General features: G+C 41.0%; 1 protein-coding gene across 3 annotated transcripts; it reads left to right on the top strand.

Moving 5' to 3' along the window:
• The first annotated feature begins 1771 nt into the window (after window positions 1–1771).
• coq8aa (coenzyme Q8A, genome duplicate a) lies at window positions 1772–21095 on the top strand. Of its 3 annotated transcripts, none has more exons than XM_041958432.1 (17): window positions 1772–2256; window positions 7330–7429; window positions 8368–8450; window positions 8587–8855; window positions 8983–9142; window positions 9250–9316; window positions 12886–12960; window positions 14237–14365; window positions 15600–15685; window positions 15792–15932; window positions 16480–16561; window positions 17169–17262; window positions 17403–17544; window positions 17804–17911; window positions 18095–18160; window positions 18737–18823; window positions 19165–21095. In XM_041958432.1, the coding sequence occupies exons 2-17, from the start codon at window positions 7336–7338 to the stop codon at window positions 19462–19464; spliced, it is 1983 nt and encodes a 660-aa protein (XP_041814366.1). In that variant the 5' UTR covers window positions 1772–2256; window positions 7330–7335; the 3' UTR covers window positions 19465–21095. The 3 variants fall into 3 exon arrangements, with proteins under 3 accessions (XP_041814366.1, XP_041814364.1, XP_041814365.1); XM_041958430.1 differs by having other exon boundaries at window positions 8947–9142; XM_041958431.1 differs by lacking the exon at window positions 1772–2256 and adding an exon at window positions 3878–3956 and having other exon boundaries at window positions 8947–9142.
• The last annotated feature ends 200 nt before the right edge of the window (window positions 21096–21295 follow it).

Raw genomic sequence — 21295 nt, 5'->3', positions numbered from 1 at the left:
TACACCATAATAATTTTGATCTTATGCTCTGCATTTGCTTACCTTCTAGTGCCTATTGTTATTGCACATAATATTAAGCTTGACCTTGCCATTCTATAGCATAAACTCCACAACTGGGGTCATGCTTGGTGGAGGTGGAGGTCACTAAGGCTGGTCAGGCTTCTAAAACAACGCTTAAAGCAGTATCAAATTAACACGAGTAAATGTAAAAAGAAACTCACAGTAGTATTTGAATATTTAGACCTCAGGATTAATTGTGATTGTGCTGCATAAAAATAAGCAAAATATGAGTCAAAATCAAGGAATCAAGGTCCTAATGTAACAATGTTTCAGGGCAAACTTCTAATGTGGACTTTATCCACTAGATGGTGCCATATTGTTATTATTGGTGTTGTTACTGATACTATTGTTATTATCTATGCTAGAGTTTGTATCATTGCTGACTGCAACTGTTGATAGTATAGGTATTGCACATCACATTAGTCACTGCACATGCATGATTCTTATAAGATATATGTGTATTGATGCGGAAATATAAGAGCTTATCTCTGTTATGAAATAAAATGCCTCAGGCTCGTTTTTCAACAATGCGCTCTCTTGTAGCCTTCTGGACCCCCATCTGAATACAGTCAAACATGAACTCATTTACAAGTTGTCAGCAAAGTTGGAAATATGAGTCAGTGTCGCTTTTCCATCCCTAACTTTACTGCTTAAAATCAAGCATCATATACAAGTAATGCAAGTGGCAAGAGATGATGACATTAGAAAACAACATGACACGGAATCACTTAATCAACAAGAACAAGAAACAGAAGAAAATACTAACAAAAAAGAGATAAATATGTGACACATGGGCCTATTACTAATCTCAATGATTTTCACAGTTTTCTATAAATGAAATTAGTCGTCTTTATCACAAGGAACCCAAAAATAATATCTTTGAGTGGGACATTGGTCTAATATTTACTACGTTTACGAGGTTAAGATATTGCAATTGCTCCAGCTGTGGAAGTTAGGAAGGAAGAAATCATGTTTGAATGCTCACACACACACACAAAAAACTTGTGTACAGATATTAGAAAGGTTTTTCATTAGAAACCCTGATGTTTCAGGGTTTCAGGGGAGCCAGCTCGCTAAATATTTTTTAAAGAAAGTTAAAAATTGTCATTTTACTTGATTTTAGATTTTCTATGTGCTCGGTTTCTACCTATATTTTATTATTTTATTCTGTTTTTTAATCTCATTTTATACATTGTCTTTATTCATTATCAAGTGGGTTTTATTCTCCATGTTATTTTATATAAATCCCTGTTTTTATTTTTACCTTTTATGTGAAGAACTTGGTGATTTATTTGTTCTAGCACTTTGACATTACATTTCTTGTATGAAAGGTGCTATATAAATAACGTTTATTATTATTATGATTGTTATCATTTAGTTATTGTATTTATTATCATCATCATTATTATTATTATTATTCAGTTATTGCTCTTATTATTGTCATATCAGACGTGACATTAGCGACGCATTTAGTTTGCGACGGCGTAGGGACGTAAATGTCACGCGACAGTCTCCTTTCATGGGAAGAAACATGCACGCTGTTTTTCTTCCTGACGAACCAATGAGGAGCAGCGATTCAGTCCTTACCTCCTGTCAACACGCAACCAGGACCAATAGGAATAGAGGATGGGCGGGAGGGAGGAGAAAGACCAGACCGCGCATAAAAACAGTTGGACGCCGAGACACACTGTCCTACCGCTGTACAGGGTGATATGACGTCAGGGCTAGATTTGAAGGAGAAGGATGAGGGGAAAACTGGAAGATAAAACAGAGCTGATGATTACATTCATATTATATTAAAAGCATTTATCTTCCTGATTAAAATGCATTCACTTTTATGAAGTCTTTATGCGGGATCGTGTGCAAAGCGTGCATGTTTGTCTGTGTCAACAAGGCTGAGGGTCCGGCCTTGGTGGGTTGCGTCAACGCGCGCCTCTGGCTGCTCTGTGGAGTTGGTAAATAAGATCTGACCTCGTGGTGGAGAGAGAGAGAGAGAGAGAGACGAAGTGGATTAAACGCTGTCAGCCTCAGCTGCAGGAGGACCAGCAAACTACCTGCAACTCCTGCTGCTAGCTAACCGTGTCCGGTGAAAAGACCCCCCCGTGACCCTGCTCTTATAGCTTTACCCAGCAATAAAGTGAATCGTTGACCTCTTGTGGAGGAGAAACAAGCGGAGACCTTGCACGACAGCTGTTGGTGAGTATTTGAGACGCTATTACAGGCTTACACGCACTAGCTAATAAACACGAGCAGTGAATTAGCTCCGTCCTTTTTCTAGTCCCGTTGATCGTTGCTACAACCGCTGCTTCATCGTGCCTGATCCCGTGCGGCGTGCCGACGTGCCTGGCGGCCATGGCTGCTCTGTTTTACTTCTGCAAACTTTACCGACCTGCCAGCTTAGCCGAGATTTCCTCCAGTACCTGAACACCGTACATTAAACCTGCTGTATTCTTTCAGTCTCTGCCGTTTAAAGCAGCTGTAACGTTAGTTTAAATTAGCACCGGTCGATAACCTCGCACGCGTTTGTTGTTGTGGTCTCGTGGCTACACGCCCACGAGGAAGGTAAATATGACAGATTTGAAACGGGCCTCTGTATGTGGCATAATTATCATAAAGTGAAGTGAAAGTGTCGTATGCAGCTTCACTGAATGTGTATTAAATAAGTCTGACAGGAGCCACATACTGAGTAGCACTCATGTTTTTTCTGTGATATTCAAATATCCACATGCATCTTAATACTTTGATTTATTTTCAGTTCCTTTTCACCCGTAAACAGTAGTTTTAGATACTAATAAAATAAAATGTGCACTCATAGTGTATGTACCTTCACATAGAGGTCATATCTGCACAATCTTTTAGGTTGATTGTTACTGTTTACTGTAAGTAAACATGCAGTAATTGAATATATGCACATGTGTATCTACCCTTTATGTGTAAATGCATGACTTGAAATCTGGAGCTGTAGTATAACTTCTACTATCATCTACTAGAGCCTGACTGAAACAATGTTTGATGTAATGTTATCACAGCTATATCAGTATGGTTGATTATAAACACAGTATATCTGAGGTGGTTTCCTTACATAGTTTGTCCATTAAAGATATCTGACAAGTTTGTTTTTATCTGTAACATGTCAGGCTCTGTACACCGTGTTCGCACTTCTTTTCTAGCCTACTTTCCGGGACGCTTGTCTTATCTTATCTTACAAACATTGGCTGAGATATTGTCATTTCATTCTTTTTATTACCCTCTCAAACACTGAACATTGATTTGCGCTCTGTTGTGGCCAGCATTGATGCAACACTGATCACACTATTCTATAAGAGGACAATAAAGGTTTATTTATTACACTGCGCCATTTATTTTCCACGGCCAATTACAGTTATTTAAACAAACTGAAGTAGAAGTTTTAACTGACGTTCTTGTTGGTTTTTGTCTTAAAGTGCCAGTAGGCAGCAACTATTTTGATAGTTGACTAAACGATTAATAAGTCGTGAAAATAATCACCCGACTGCTGGTCGAACGGCCACCAACATTCTGTATCCTGCTTTCATTCTTTGGACATGGAAGTACTTGTTGCGGTTTTTACTCAGGTAGTTTATTCAAATAGAACATGGACTCTCCTGTTTAGGGTGTCTTGCAGGAAACGTGGTTTTAGTCACGTTTCCCTGGTTAGTGGTGGTGAAGCTGCTGCTGTGGTGGATCACCGCTGCACAGTAATGGCACAGACATTTGGCTCAGGATCAGTAGTCAGTGACGGGAAAGCCATGTGGTGTACTGCGCAGCACTCAGATGTCGATGCACACTCCGGCAGCGATGCCTGGTTATTTTTATGGCAGTGAGTCAACAGCTTGTGGGGGGACAGCAGCAGAGCCCAGGCAACAACTGAGGCTGGGGTGGGTGAGTGTGCATTCATCATATAATACCATGTGCAATCCCAGTTGGTGTGGTTCCACAAATGCAGTACCCTGTAGTGACCTCTCACCCACTGGGCATTGAATCTGATCTTTCAGTCCTCCTTTCTGTGTTAAATGTTGTTCAGGTTGTATGTATATTGTGTCCTCTCCTCTGTTTCTGATAGCTGACTTGTTAGCACTGACACAGAGGGAAAAGCAGCTTGTATTCATGTACTGAAGCAACACACCCACATTGACAAAAGGGAAGTTGCTCAATAGATTGTATTTGGTAACAGTTGCTTTTCTTCAATAGTATCAGATTTTGCAAATGAATATATTCAACCAGTGTTCCCAATTCAGAATGTTGCTGAAGTGCATATTGATTACAGTATGTTTTCAGTATGTTGTTGTAGCCATTCATGCAGCACAAGATCAGATATATTTTTCCATGACTTGTGCAGCTGTGTGTCAGTAGTCAGTTTCTTTGCCTCAGCACAAACTTCCTGTCTCAATTTTCAACATACCAGAAGGATCTTGCAGGATCTTGCTGCTATCTTGCTGAGTTGACTCAGTGTAGCACTGTGATAATTGTTAGTACAGTAAAGTACAAATAGCTTTTTTTTTTTTTTTTTTACCTGTCATTGATATTTGAAACATGCCGATACCTGCAGTATTTCCACACTGTAGTCTGTGAGTTTGCAGACCTTCATACAAATAGTTAGTTTGCATTTAGGTGGATACAAAACAAAAGAAAAGGTAAAGACATGATGTTATAAAATACAATATAAAGACAATATCAAAAGACATGCTTAATAGGATTTAAAGAAATTACAACAGAGGAAAATAGAACTTTAAACTAAAATTGAATAAGAGTAAGAATTAAAATGCAGCATTAAACAGAAAAGTTGTAAGCCCTGATGTAAAAGAAGTGAGCGTTGGAGCAGACCCGGGGTTTTCTGGGAGTTTGCTCAGGCATGTCGTGCATAAAATTAGCTGCTTCTCCATCATTATGTAAATCTGTGTGTCATCCTCATAACTACGGTAAGATATTTTATTGTTTTCCATAATTTGAGTTAGTGGGAGCGTGAAGATGTTGAACAGAATTGGCTCGAGATTGGAGCCTTGGGGGACTCCACATGTCATTTATGTATGCTTGGATAGTGTATGTTTTTACAAACTGACACAAAATAGTCCCTGTACTTCAAATAGAATTCAAACTACTAAGTCTGTCCCAGGAAGTCTGACCCATTCTTACAGTGTCTTGTAATATGTTGTGGTCGACTGTGTTGAATGCAGCACCGAGATCCCGTCATACTTAGACTGAAACCTTCACACTGTTCTGTTTAAGCAGCGTAATTTAAGACCTTAAAGGAGCAGTCTTGGTGGCCTGATGTAGTTGAAATACCGACTGGAAAACATCTAAACAGTTGTTTATGGCCAGGAGGGTGTTAAGCTGTTAAAGAACAGCCTTCTCGGTTATTTTTTTTTAAATAGGAGATTTTATATGGGCTAGAATTGTTCATTAGTGAGATGTCTAGGTAGACGAGCTTATTAGCTGCAGTTTTCAGGGCCTGTGGAGAAGTGGTCCACAAATAGAATAGAGAGTAGAGAAGGTTTGCAGAAGATCTGATGGCTGCGGTTAAAAATAGTGTTGAAAAAGCCTGTAGTTAAAATATGACGGCAGCAAGAGGCGGATTTCAAATGCTGCACAGTTTCCTCCAAGGTTATACAGCTGATGGGATGAAATTGTGTTTTGCTAATGGAAAGCGGATATAAGGGCAATACCTGATATGGAGGAACTGACAGCTTGTCTAATATTCAAAATGAATAACTTTGTGGTCTTTAACCCCATTTCCAAAACAGTCAGGACGCTGTGTAAAACAGAAAGGCAACATCAGTCCCGACAACCATAGAAATGTTAAGACCTTTTGAGATGATCTAGCATGCTCAATATTGTGTGGGGGCTCCATCACTTGCTGAATCAGTCTATAATTACCCAGAATGCAACAGTTCAGGGCTGCTGTCCTGCTGGTTGTCAACATGATTTAAAATCAGCCGCAGTGACAACATCAATGCAGATGACAGCAGTCCAGCAAAGTCCAGCAAAGCAAAGTTCGCACAATATTTCAGGGAAGCACATTTTAACACAGTTGAATAATAATAACAAAGATAAGATACAAGAAGTGTTATGTTTGCTATGTTATGTTATTATATTTCTAAAGAAATGCATGTCTGTTTTTATGTTCTTTGTTAACGGGGCTCTGGCTGTTTGTCCTTTTTGTATCATAAAGTATTTCCACCCCCAGTCTCCACTCCTCCCTCTGAAAACACAAAGCAGCCCTACGAAGGACTGATGACCCACTTTCCAACTCAGTGTGTGTATGTGTGTAGCAGCACCAACATATTGCTTCGACTCTTTCAGCAACAGCTTTTCCATTGGCCTGAATCCTAGCTGAGCTGTGTTGAAGCATGTTGTCACACCCACGAAACAGCACCTGTAACACACTCACAGACACACTCAGCAATACTGCAGATTGTAACAGAGAGGAATGCAGTGGACGCTTTATTGTTTTTATATGAGCTGGAGACACTGGAGGAGTGATTTAACTTTTATTTGTGTCCTAAATTGACCTTGAGTTACATTCACAAGCGTTATGACATCTCAGTTTAAGCTAAATGTGGCAACTGTTGATACACCTGATTGATTCTTGCAAAGAAATGGTGTAATATTTTGAGATAGGCCTAAATAGGAAACAATGTCACGGTCCCGTCAGTTGCTGAGATTAAAGGAGAGACGTGAAGTGTGTAACGTGTGCATCCATATTTGCTCACGCATGGAAATATCTGGATGAGACAACAGCCAGCAACTCCAGCTCCTCCCTCCGAGTTTCCAGGGACATTTTCAGTTCCAGTCCTGGACCACACTCACATACCGTCATAGCATAAATGCATGCACGGGTATTGCCCCCCTTCGTGTCTCGTGTGTGTGAAGCTCACACAGGGATTGCAGGTCATGAGTATTTTTAGATAGAAAGTATTAAACTCCTCTCAAGATGTGACAGCTGTGTATGTGTGTGTGTGTGTGTTTCTCTGCTTGGCAGCAGAATGTGTGTTGACAACAGCTTTTATTTTTCTTTCCACTTGCCTCGTCCATTTGTCTTTGTCTTTGTTCCTCTCACCTTTACTGACAAGTTGATGGTACACATATAGATACCTGACCTTTCATTTTGCCCGTGAACAGTATGTGCTCCTCCGTGCTACCGGGCCTGCCGTATATGGAATGAGATGTAGCATAACTAACAGTGATGGTGACCCAATTTCTCTGTATTTCTTTTCCGTTTTCTTATTTCCCTGTCCTCCTCTCTGTCTCCAGTCCATCATGGCGGGCGATATGATGTTACTGATGCGAGGTTTGGCTAAGTTGAGCCAGGCGGTTGTCGAGACACAGAGCAGCATGGTGCGCAATGGAACAGGTGAGGTCAACATGCCTGTTTACTTCCTAAATTTGAACAGTACTCCCCTGGTAGTTATTTGTCCGACACATTGTCATTTGATGGAAGTAAACGTTACAGCACTTGTCTTAGGGCTACTGCCTTGTTAGCATTCACAATGTTAAAACTTGCTCACTTGCTCACACAATGAGAGGCTAGCTTGTGGTTAGCTTTACACATTGGTTGAAAGTTAAGGCTAGCAAAAAATGCTTTCAGGTGGAGATAATTGATAATGCCTCAGTTTTTTTCTACATTGTACCCTGTTGTACAAATAAAAGGCGTTCATTAATTAAAGGTTAGTGTCACATTCAAGTATTATCTTTTTAAAAGGTGTGGTTGACGCATTAAAAACATTGGGTTAGCTACCATGCTAGCACCGATATAGTATGCTAACTTGTGGCTAGCATTACCCATTGTTCCAGAGGTAAGGTAATGTTAGCAAAAAATGCTTGCAAGTGGACAGAATTGATAATACAGTAGTTTTATTGTATAAATAAAAGGTGTTGATTAAAAAAACATTGGTGTCACATTCAAGTATTAATGTCTGAAAAGGAGTGGTAGCTTCATTAAAATCATAGGGTTAGCTAACCTACTAGCTCCTACATAGTACACTAACTTGTCGCTACCGTTACCCATTGGTTTTATTTCATAAAAGGTTATACGCCACATTGTACACTTGGGTTTTGAAAGATAATTGTAACACAGCTAATTAGCCATAGTTACCTCTACACAAATGGTGAGGCTATATTTGCCTCTATATTATTTTAATTTCCTCTAAGATTAAGATGTTTAAAAATACTTTTTTTATTACTAGCGCTTATTATGGGCAATAACATTGAGAAATTGATGTATGCTTAGTTTATAGTGTGCCGACGCACTAATAAAGCTAATGACTGTATTTTTTGTTATCTGTAACCTAGGAGTCCCAGGAGTCGCTGCTGCAGTTCAAAGTGTCCAGTCGGCTGCAGAGCAAGGCCTCTCTGCTGCTATGATGACAATGCAGGTGTGTGTAGGTGTAGGTTTAAATATAACTGCACCAACCGGCAGCATAGTTTAAACATTCATGAAGAACCGTATTTTGCATTTAATGTAGCGTGTGTTTTCATTTTGTAAGAGTCTTTATGTATGTGTCTGTCCAGGAGCTGTCTGGCCAGCAGCAGACCTCTTCATCAGAGTCAGAATTTGACTTCCCTCAGAGTGACAGTGAGTTCGCAGCTTCAGAGTTCAAGGAGGAAGGTGTCAACTTTACAGTGGATCAAACAGGAGGTAGTGATGATGCAGGAGCCCATCACAGCACAGCAGCAGCAGGAGCGAGCCGTACCAGTGGGAAACAGTCGTTGTTCGAGGGATACAAAGATCCCAGCAAACAGTTTAGTGGAAACACCAGATCTTACCACCAAGATGCCAGGTATAAATAGTCTCAATTGTGACGTACAGTATACATTTTTTTGCTGGTGTTTGGAGGGTAGAGGTAATCAATTTTGCTATGGTTGTGGCAGACATTTCATTGGACATCACCGTCTCTACAACCACAGTCTGAACAGGCATTTGTGGGGACAGCCATACTGTGAGCATCAGGTCAGTCACCTCAGGAGCTACCATCAGGACCCGTCCACAGTTGGAGGGCTGACGGCCGAAGACATCGAGAAAGCAAGACAGAGCAAGAGGGCTGAGATGAAACCACACAAACAGATGGTAATGCTTGTCCCAAACACACATCGGCGTTGATGCAAACATGTACTTTTCCATACATACCTTGACATTTTGATATAAAGGTGTCTTTACTGGTCTGTCCTCCTTAGTTGAGTGAGAGAGCCAGAGAGAGGAAAGTACCAGTGACTCGGCTTGGCAGACTGGCCAACTTTGGAGGTACAGTAGTACAACTCTTTGCTACTCTGTCTGAATCTTGCCTGATAGACTGACTATATCTGTAGGTTTGTGTGTCTGTGTGCAACCTGCACACCAAAATACACTTTTTTTTATGGATACGTACAGTTAAATCTGTGCAGTTTGTCAGCAAAAGTCAGTAAAGTAAAGCATTGTGTGACCATAACCCTCATTCTAGTGTATAGAGTCAAACACTGTAATTTCTCTTAGACAATGTTACAAAGTTTAAAAGAAGTAGAGTTTCTAATTTATGTCAGTAATGTGTCATGAATTTGAGTGACGTTCAGGAAACATCTTAACCATGTAATCTATGGTCTACCAGTAAGCTACCACCCCCTCAATAAACTGCGGTCACTGGGTTCACGACAGTTGTTCTAAACCTATTGCATGACCTTCTCAAATTCTACTCAGCGATTAACATCAAGATAGTACCACTGAGTCTATATATGGGATGTGCAGACGTAAATACCAACAAACAAAAAACACAGAGTTAAAGGGAAATGAGAGAAACATAACACATAGCAATGTAAATAATGCAAGTCAAGTGTCTGATCCTACACTTGCACTTAAATAAACACTTCAAGAGGTTAGATCAAGCGTATCTCGCCCTCTAAAGGGCCTGTGTTCCTGTCCAGATAAAAACACTCCTTGAAAGTCCGCTTCAGACTGAGAGAGAGGACACCAGCACTTCAGCTGTAATAATATCTGTGTGAGCAGATTGTTGTGTGTGGTTAATCTTCTGTTGGACCATGTTGCCTGTTCTCCCAGTCTATTAGCTGTAACATATTTAAACACGAAAATGAGAGCTAAGCCAACACAAAGGTGAATCTAAAACAGGCTGAGAGAAAAATGAACAAATTAATGAATGAACAAAGCTCCAAGTGAAAATAAACCCAAGAAGTATCAGTTGTAAACATTGTTGTATTCTGTGATTATTTTCTGACTTTTTTATATGTCACCAGTTCTGAAAATATTGAATGTTATATTGACATGTTCTGGTCTCAAAGTCATGTTTAAACTGGATGGTTTTCAGTGATATTCAAAGGTGAAAATGTTCACACAAGCACAGTGAAAAGCTCACAACAAGCCTTAGAGGTAGTTTAACATGACAGATCAGAGCTCGTAGATCAGCAGCTTGTAATTTCGCTTCAGATGGAAGATGGATAAGTTAACAGGTGGCATGCAGCTGGACAGAGAATCTAGAAGTATGGAGTGTGAGAGAGAACATGAACTGTGAGCTGCGACTCCAAAAAAAGCTGCAACGCTTTGTAAAACATGAATAAAACAGAATGTGATCATTTGCTAATCCTTTTTAACATATACTCAATTATATGCTCAAAAATATATTCAATGTTTTACCTCTTCAGCGTCATTGATTTTTGTAAATTTCTGCTTATTTTGAATTTGGTGTCATGTTTCAAATAAGTTTGGACAGGAGCAACAAAAGACTGGGGAAGTTGTGGAACGCTCCAAAAACACCTGTTTGGATCATTCCACAGGTAAACAGGTTGATTGGTAACAGGTGATAGTATCATGATTGGGTATAAAAGGGGCATCCTGGAGAGGCTCAGTCGTTCACAAGCGAGGATGGAGCGAGGTTCACCACTTTGTGAACACATGACTGTATAAAGGATGTTACTACATGAGCTCAGGGACACTTTGGAAATGTTCATGTGGAAATATAGGATTTTTATTCATGTTTACACAGCCTCCCAAGTTTTGTTGAAATCAGGGTTCCAAGTTAACACCAGCATTAAGTTCTTGCTTACAAATTTGAGGCTCTTGTACTTTACATATTTCTATATAATGCTCTACTACATTTCAGCTGGAAATTCTGCGTTTTACTCCACAACATTTATCTGTCAGCTGTAGTTGCTGGTTACTTTGTAGCTTGTAATTTGTTTTTTATTTGTGTTTCACACTGTGTCCCAGCTTGTTTGGAATCGGGGTACTAAAGTGAACCCAGTACAGAGTCTCAGATGAGTCAGTCTGTACTGCCAACACAAATATACACAAGTCATACCAAACAAACGGGACTTATACAGGCTGCAGTGAGATGCAAAAGGCAGGGCAGAGTTGATTCGGCATGTTGACAGTGACATTTAGAAGGTGTTGGAGAGGTGGGGGAGGAGGAGGAATGTGTCCTCGGCCTGTCCTTCACACTCCTGCAACATTTGTTGACAAAGTTGTTTCAGTTTTATTTACAGCTGAGAGTGAAGATGAAGAATGCAGGTTTTAGGCGTGTTATGTCGAGAACAAGCAGCAAAGTGATTTATATAGTTTGATAAATCTGTTGGCAGGTTTCCTGCCAAAAGGAATTTTTAGTAATCTTGCTGTTGCCATGCACGTCACTACTTTGAAAGGTTTTGCTGAGGTTTGTGAGGAAACAGGACTATGCTGTACATTTGAATATTTCCAAATGAAGGAGCAGGAGTCGTCTTTTAAAGTTCTTAAGTAGCGTTCAGCAGTCGGTCTGTAAACACATGGCTGTCTCGGATGATTGACGGACACTTGTGCTCGGTCTGGAAAAGATTTTGTCACTCAGAGATGCAGCTTGAATTGCTGATCTCTGCTTCGCTGGGGGCTATACATACAATGACAGGATGCTGGCTCATCTGCCATCTAAGTGTATTTTTGTATTCAAGTCTAAATTTACCGCTGTATATTTTAAATCCTCATTGAAGCGGGATGACAAAAACAGTGAGATGAAAGAGTAAGATAGTACTGTATCAGGTTACACATGGTAGCATGTGGTACAGAGTTCAACACATTTTCTCATGAAGACATCCGTCTCCCCTCTGGTCCAACCTGTCTCCAACAATAGAGGTGATGACATGTTTTTGACCAGTGAAGAAACACTCAACTTGCATACAAGACACAGACGCATACAGTGTCCTGATTTGTCCGGCTGCCGTCGGATCTCAGATTTGTCGCTTCGGAGACCGCTGACTAACTGATTATGTAATGCTGAGTTATATAAGGTAGAGACCAGGCTTGAAGGAAGGCACTCACAAATAGTCTACAGCTCGTGCAGGCTCCCTACTCCCTACTTTTCGAGGATAAAGCATTTCAGCAGCTTAATTGTTAAAATGATTGATATAATGTCCACGCTCTTTCTTTGGTTGGCAGAGGTGCAGCTGCTGATGCTCTGTCATTGCTCACCTGCACATTTTATTTGTGTCATATGTTCTGTTGCATATATTTTAATGAGAATAAGGCAACAGATGGCTTCATATAGTCAGTTTAATTACAGACACAAACATCACATTCAAACATTCTGACAGGTTCATGGTGAAGGTGGCATTAAGGCAGCTAACTGCTACACTGACTGACTCAGGATATTTTCACAGTGTCGCTGCATGGCTCTGTCCTTGTATGTCCCTGTTAGTATCAGCGCCTGTTTCTGTGTGATCAATAATGCTCATTTTGTGCAACACAGTTTGCAGTTTTCCATCACTTCACAACTATTTATTTTCTGTTGCATTGCTTTGTGTACTAAGTCAGTCCACATTCATGAGTGTGTTGTTGTTTTGTCTGTGTGTTTCTGCCAGGTCTCGCTGTGGGTTTGGGTATTGGAGCACTGGCAGAAGTTGCCAAGAAGACCATCAGACACAACGATGCAGCAGGTAACACACCCACACTTACCTTTCCTTAAAACAGCTGAATTAAACATGTAAACAGGACTTTAAATGGGCAGTTCATCCTGAAAAAACACTTCCAGTGTGGCTGAAGAGACGAGTGGGTCAGAATTCCTCTACAGGGATTTAAAAAACAGGAAGAGTTTGGTCACAGCTGCTGAAGGTGGCACAACCACTTATTAAGTTTAGGGTTCAATTACTGTTTGACATGGGGGATAATGGGTGATTGTTAACTTATTTCCATCAATAAATGAAATATTCATTTAAAATGGTATTTTGTGCTTACTCAGGTTGTCTTTCTAATATATTCAATTTTGTTTGAAGATCTGAAACTGTGTGACAAATATGCAAAAATAGAAGAAATCAGGAATGTGGCAAATGCTTTTTCACAGCTCTGTATGTTTCTTTGTGCAATATTGTTCCAGAATTTTTGTGACACTCAGACATTTAATTTTTGTGTTCAAATTCAAGACGTTTCAAGTCTAATAGCAGGTATGTCACTGCTGTCTGGGACACTGAATCATGCACATGGCCAGTTTCACAGCTGCTGTGCTGAGATTACAGCTGCTTGTTTCTGAATGCATTGGACCATGGATTTGTGTATATATAAAAACGTAGGATGTAAGTGCTGTGATTTTGTGCCTGTAAGGACAGGTATGTTTTTCTCTGGCTCGTGGTAAGATACAATGATTCTGCAACTGCATTCCTTTTGGAATAGCACTGCTGTAAAAGCTAACATCATCTTCAGTGCCCATCCTTGGTGCATGTTGTTACATGCTGCACACTTTTTGTATGCCAGCAGAGCGCAATCCATCCTGCCACCTACTGTAAACAGACATTCCTGCTCTGCACCGTGAGCCTGCTAATCCTAAAACAGAGCTAAGCTGCAAGAGCGTACGGTCGTAAATCTGTTGCACTTGTGCGTCTGTTTGTGGGTGTTTATCTGTGTGTGTGTTAATCCCATGCTCGGAACACACTCGTAAGTGTGTGTGTGCGCGTATGTGTATGGCCAATCTCTGTTAAAGCCTCTGAAGGCAGCTTCAGACACACTGAAACACACTACCTGACGACCTACTGACACATATACTGTACACACAGACAAACACATGCACATATTCTATATAAACCTGAACCTCAAACTATTGATATTGATCAATGCCAAATTTATTCACCTGTGTATATATACAACAAAATATTTTACCGAGTTAATTCACACATATAGATAAAACTTTGGCGAAATCCTCTCTGTTTTGTGCTTCTGCAGGTGAACATAAGAAAGGAGTTCTGGACTCCAGCCCCTTTCTGTCTGAGGCCAATGCCGAGCGCATCGTCAGGACGCTGTGCAAAGTCAGAGGAGCTGCATTAAAACTGGGACAGATGCTCAGCATTCAAGGTGTGCGACAAACACACACACACACACAGATACATCAAGTCACAAAGAAAAGAAGTAGACAGGGTGAGCTAGAGGAGGTAAAGATAAAAAGAGGGATGAGTCAGCACGAAAACAGTGAAAGCGAGGCAGAATGGACGAACATGGAATAAGAATAAAGCTCATGAATCCCTAGCTTTGCAAACTATCTGATGAGGGAACTCACTCATCGAAGTTCACACATTTATCGTTGCCACCAGCCATAGAGGCCACAGATTGCTATCCATTTTTACATAAGAAAGAAACTCTGGACCACAAACAACCATCAGTAAAGAAAGCTGGCACAGAAATCTGTTGTTGATCGGTGACTGCCAAGACTCCAGTGTCGGTCACACTCATGCATTAGCGTTGACCTGCTACTGCACACTAACGCAAACACAGAGGTCGCAGCAGCTGGGAATAAGTTACATCGTAAGTTCGTGCATACGTACGCCAGACGAAGCTAAAGGCTGGACGGCCGGCAGCAGTAAACATCCTGGCACAGAGCTAGTGCTGCCGGGTCTGGTTACAGCACTAAACACATCATTATTTTTGTTTATCTCTGCTGCCCTCGCTGCCTGACCTTGCCTGGTGACCGTCGTTCACTGGCATTCATAACATGTTGGGGTAAAGTGGACTCAAACAATACAGTGTGTTTAATGCGAGCAACAAACACAGTGATAGGAGAGAAAAAGACAACTCCTGGTCTACAAGTTTCACCTTGTGTGCATGTGTGTGGTTATTTGCAGAACTGGCACAACTTTATCTCGTCTATGACAAGTTAGTCAAGTAACAGATCAACACTGGGTTGTTGTTAGCAGCACTTCAGTATTTCGGGCAGACTGAGTAAGGTTTACTTTTGAATGAGTCAGCTGAGTTAGCCTCTCAGTTTATTTATCGTAGAGCCCCAACAGGTACATGAGGTGACAAGTAAGGTGGATAGTAAGTCACTGCAGTGGTCTTTGCCAGCTGTTGACATTTATCTGTCAAGGCAGGAACGCAGTTGTTGCCGGATAATTGTGCGTCCAGCCGTTGTGCCCTTTAGCAACATTTCAAAATAGTGTTAACCTTGAAGGGCCTCAAACTATTTTGAAACTGACAATAAAGTTTGATATAGTGATTCCTCCTGTTGTCTGTAATGTCAGCTAGTGTCATATTCGTAGCTGCCGAGCAGTATCAGCCTTTTACTGTAACAGAGTGGTGTGTTTCTGCATTTCAGATGACGCGTTCATCAACCCTCAACTTGCCAAGATCTTTGAGCGTGTAAGACAGAGTGCTGACTTCATGCCAATCAAACAAATGACAGTAAGGGTCTTTTCTGCAAATGTTTTGCTGAACAATTTTTAATTACAATAAATTGAGTTGAATATGCCAAGCTGCGGAAATATCAACTGTTTGTGTCTGTCTGTAGAAAGCGTTGAACAGCGACTTGGGTCCCAACTGGAGAGACAAGCTGGAATCGTTTGAGGAGCGTCCATTTGCAGCGGCGTCCATCGGTCAAGTTCACCTGGCGAGGATGAAGGATGGCAGGGAGGTGGCCATGAAAATACAGGTAGGCTGTGAACCTGTGTGTGTACGCAGCTCATGTTATTAAGATAAACACTGCAACCGGAGTATGTGTCACATTGTTTGTCCTCTCTGTTCCTCTCAAACATGCATTTAAAGAGAAACCACACAGACTCTGATCTCTGGTCTGTTTACAGATCAGATCTGAGTCAGTGTGAAAATCAGATGCTTGTGGTTTGTGGTTGATCTTAAGTTATTTCATGCCTTTATTTATTTTCTGATTATTTAATTGTAATAACTTAAAAGCTCTGAGGGCTTATGGAGGATTTGCCAGTTATAGATTATAATTACAATCCCAACGAACGCTGTTTTTAATCACACTATCAAGATGCATTTAAAAAGATCAGTAGTCATGAAATTACTCTTGAAAATATGATACAGGTGCAGCACTGTATTTTAAAGTTGGATTATGAATTAAAACAGCGGAAAAGTGCGTGACATAAAAGATGGCGCTTTGTTTTTTCTCTCATTTAATGATCAAATTAAATAAAAAAATAATAATTCAGTTTTCTCCCCCTGTGTGTTTGCCTCAGTATCCCGGTGTGGCTCAGAGTATCGACAGTGACGTCAACAACTTGATGGCGGTGCTGAATATGAGCAATGCCCTGCCTGACGGTAAACACTCTGCAAACACAAGCGTGCTCACCTTCTAATTCTTACACAAACGCAGACACTTCCACAACTGTGCTGAGCTTCAGTGTGTTATCACTTCTCCATCTGCCGCTGTAACACTGTGTACTCTCTCTTTTTATGCCTCTGCGATGGCATTATGTTTTAATGTTGTTTGTCCTCCTGTCCGTGCCATACTTCCTCCTTGAGGAAGTATTAATGAATGAACCTATTAGATTTTGGTGGTCAAAAATCACTATGACCGCATGAAACAACTCAAGAATTCATATGCTAGTTATATAGTTATGACAAAGTTAAACACAAATGTCTCATAGGATAAAATGAGGAAGTAAAGACATTTTATATCCAAAAGATCAAAGGTCACCTTCACTGTGACAACATAATATTACTTATTTATTAAAATTCTTCAAAGTCTTCACTATATGTATCATATGACTCTGGACAGACATGGATGTAAACTGTAACTTGACTGGTTGGTGGAAGCAAGGTGGTAATTTTAGTTGTTTCTGGGTCTTTATGCATAATTTTGTTGACATCTAAAGACTCATCTTACATTTTCTCCCTTTTTGTTCCTGTCTTTGTCTCTCCTTAGGTCTTTTTCCAGAGCACCTGATAGACGTAATGAGGAAAGAGCTTGCGCTGGAGTGCGATTACGTTAGAGAAGCCCAGTGTGCAAAGAAATTCAGGTGAGTCTTAACGTTGCATGACATGTAAACATATTTGACGCAGTCTAGGAAGTCGGCCCCCACAGAACTTCTCTTCCCATTGCATTTACTCATATCATAGATGCTTGCAAATTTTGTGTCTGTTTATCTGTATGACCCAGGGAGCTATTGAAGGACCAGCCGTTCTTCTATGTACCAGAGGTGATAGAGGAGCTGAGCAGTAGCCATGTCCTGACCACAGAGCTCGTCCCCGGGTTTCCCCTGGACCAGGCCGAGAACCTCTCCCAGGAGCTGAAGAACGAGGTGACAAGCCAGACTGATGAAGGGATCGAGAGACGTGTCGCTGACTAATGGGCGCACTCACGTCGGGAGGGACATGTAACATAATGTGTTCAGTGGGATGTAAATGTGTGTGTGCTTGTGGGAGGCTATGGGAGAACTAGTTTCTCTATGATCAATGAGTACATTGATAGATGAATGGGTCTGTGGTGGCAGGAACTCGCTCACATTTGTTCTGCCAATGAACAGGACTAGAGTTTCTATGTGTTTGCTCCTGTGTCAGATCTGCCAGAACATCTTGGTGCTGTGCCTCAGGGAGCTCTTCGAGTTCAGGTACATGCAGACTGATCCGAACTGGTCCAACTTCTTCTATGATCCACAGACACACAGGGTGAGTCTGTCTACAGGCTAAAATACAACTGGTACTAGAGTTACTGCTGCTACAAGTACTGCTACGACTACTACTGCTAGTGCTACTAATATCAATAACAATAATAATAATAATATGGCATTGACAGTGAGATTTGAGAGTCATGGCAATGATAAGTGGTCCCTGGTGATCATGTCTCTCTAGGTGTCGCTGTTGGACTTTGGAGCCACAAGAGGATTTGATAAGAGTTTCACAGACGTCTACATAGAGGTAAGATTCGTACTTTTCATTCCAGTCCAATCAAAGTGGATTAATGTTATTGTGTATTAATGTTTCAAATCTGTATTCAATTTTTCAATATTGAGTGTTTGAATCAATTTCACTTCTTAATATGACCTAATCATTTTGAGCAACAGCTCACAACCGGCTGTGGTTATATTGCTGACTTTGTTATGGTGTGCAGAGCTTTCACGACTGGTTTCCATTGATCAGAGCTATCAGGCCAGTTTCAGTTGACAGGAAAATACTTTGATTCAGAGTCAAATATAAATACATTTAGATGCTCTTATGCTTAACCCACAGTACTATTAACTTTATTTCTAGCATTAGCTCATTGGAAAGTTTAGTTCTTTTTAAAAGCCGGATCTAAAAAGAAAAAAGGGCTGTTTCTAATTTCAGTAACTTAACATCACTAGTATGTTGTGGTTTAACTTGCTGTGAATCTTTAAGATAAGATTAATGCCAAATCAAAAGTAGTGAAAATACCCCAATGACACAGATTCTCCATGAATAAGATTTTAAAACACATCAGAGAGAGAGACGCTCATAACCTGTTTGTGATTGTAGATAATCCGTTCAGCTGCAGAGGGCGACAGAGAGGGAGTTCGGCAGAAGTCTGTGGAGATGAAGTTCCTGACTGGGTATGAGTCTAAGGTAAACATCTCTTTCTCTGACTGTCTCTGCTCTATATCACAAACCATGGCTGTACATTTGGGACATGAGCGGTAGTGAAAGCAACATAAGCAGCCAAGGAGACACTGGATTTGGAAGTTGTTTGATCCCTTGTTGAGGGGCAAATTTCACTTAAAGCTGCCTGTGCCTCAAATCGAGTGATTTGGTTTTGTTACACAAGTTAAATTATACCAGTTTCAATCTGAAAAATTATGTTTGCAGCAAATATTCCATTTTGTTTTATAAAAGTGACCATTTTACTGTGCAGGACAGTTATTAGCTGAGACTAAACATGCAGCCTGTTCTTCCCCCCCGGTGTCCAGGCAATGATAAATGCCCATGTGGACGCGGTGATGATCCTCGGCGAAGCTTTCGCCTCCACGGACACCTTCGACTTCGGCTCCCAGTCCACCACAGAGAGAATCCACAACCTCATCCCTGTGATGCTGAAACAGCGGCTCACCCCGCCTCCCGAGGAGACGTACTCCCTCCACCGCAAGATGGGCGGCTCCTTCCTCATCTGCTCCCGCTTGAATGCGAAGCTGCTCTGTAACGACATGTTCCAGACAGCATATCAGAAGTACTGGGAAGGCCGCACACGGCCGCCCTCTCACTCAGCCTAAACCAACCCCCAAGTATCAGGCGATTTGATGGACAGATCCTGGGGCCAACAGGAAAGTGCATGTCGGGGGGGTGTGAAGGCGCAGGACTGCAGAGCGAAGGCCACGTTAGCCCGCCCTGAACTGGTCATAGAGCACCAGCTTATCTTTTCCATATCAGACAACCCACTATGATGAGTTTTGAAAGGCGCTTATAAATATTTACAGCCACCATTTCATGTTTGAAAGGGAGCAGCAACATCTGGAGGTCAGGCCAAACTCTAGATGGCCCTGAGAGGACAGCCTGAGAAGAGCTGGGATGTGGGTGGAAGCAGAGACGCAGACATCCTTGCACATTCAGGTGTATAATGAATGTAAAAAAGGTTGGAATTTGATCTCTCCTCTGATATTTTCAACATTTTTCTTGCATATTCTTGCGTTTTGTGTTGCTGTGTTTTGCTGAACCTTTGGAAAATCACACCAACCGTCCTGTCTGCTAGAAACGTCAGGGGTGAAACCATGAAACATTGATTGTATTAAGGAAGAGGACTGAATTCTCAATGTACAGGCACAAAATCATGAGGTTAGCACAGTAAAGGCGCAGCATGAGTCACAGTATAGACCAGGACCAACATGTCTGGGTCACAGATATTTCAGTTTGTGTTGCTTTTAAATGAAGTTTGACTAGATTGTCTAGCTATGAATATTAAGGCCTGGTCTAAACGTAGACAGCAAAATAAATGTAGCACTTTTGATAAACTGAAAGTTTTTCAGATACAGATTCTGCGTCCAAGTCACGATGTCGCCAAGCAGGTCAGTTTTTATTTTCGGTCTCACTGTAGCCAGATTTCAATTGCTCTTTATATCTTTTAGCTTTTTACGGAGAAATCTGTGCAGAACGCTCAAACGATCAGTCTGTCTCAAACTGACCATGAACATGACATTCAGGATCTATGAATGAACCTCAGGCGACAGTGTGATTTTACTCAGTTTGTGTCTGATGATGCAGGTCTGTAGAGCTTCTGCTGTACATTCGTCTCATCTGATGATTGATCTTCAGTGTCCATGTGGGTCAGATTTAGCTGAATTCCAATTGATAGCAAACAAAAGTTTTTATTTTTAGTACCAAAGCATGATTTGTGTCTATTCAACTGTTAGTAGGAGATTGTAAAAACATATAGAAATGAAACCATATGGATCCATTTTGCTGACTGTAAGAAGCTGGGGGCTGGCAGGAAGCTCGACTAGGCTTAGTCATGAATGTTAATGAACCACTGAGATGGAAGAAGCTCGTCCTGATATCACACAAGCTCCAGCTCTTGGGCTCACCTTGCCTCTCACATGTCGGTAATCTCTCCACACCTTCTCGGGTGTGAAATCCTCCGTCACCTGGCTGGTGTGTGGCTGTGAAATTCTCTCTTCTCTGCTGTGTGAATGCAGTTATTTTTGGTCTCGCGGAGTGAAGCTGGCAAAAAGAAGAAAATAAAGAAAAAGCACGGTGCCTGTAGTTTCCAGTGGAAGGTTTTTAGCTCAGAATCCTGACTTTATATGACATATCAAGACTCAGAGAAAATGTGGTTTAACTTTTGTAATGGAAATGCATTCTTTATTGAAAGTTGTGATAAAGGTATGGAAAGAGTAAATGTTTGATCTATACTTGCCGTGTGGCTCTGCGTGGTTTTATGTGTGTGGTCTTAGACCCTTCAATCCATTTCAAACGGCTCTTCAGGGAAACTTCAAGTAGCCTGCACTGTTACAAAAACATAGATGTCAGTGTATATATAGCCCAGATTCCGTCCATGTATTGAGGCCTGCAGGTTAAGCAGTTGTAATGTGTGTTTAAAAGAGAAAAAAA

Source organism: Chelmon rostratus, chromosome 18 (genome assembly GCF_017976325.1).
Source record: "Chelmon rostratus isolate fCheRos1 chromosome 18, fCheRos1.pri, whole genome shotgun sequence".
Classification (NCBI taxonomy): Eukaryota; Metazoa; Chordata; class Actinopteri; order Chaetodontiformes; family Chaetodontidae; genus Chelmon; species Chelmon rostratus.
The sequence above is the reverse complement of the archived record's forward strand: the minus strand, read 5'-3'. Positions and strand labels throughout refer to the sequence as shown.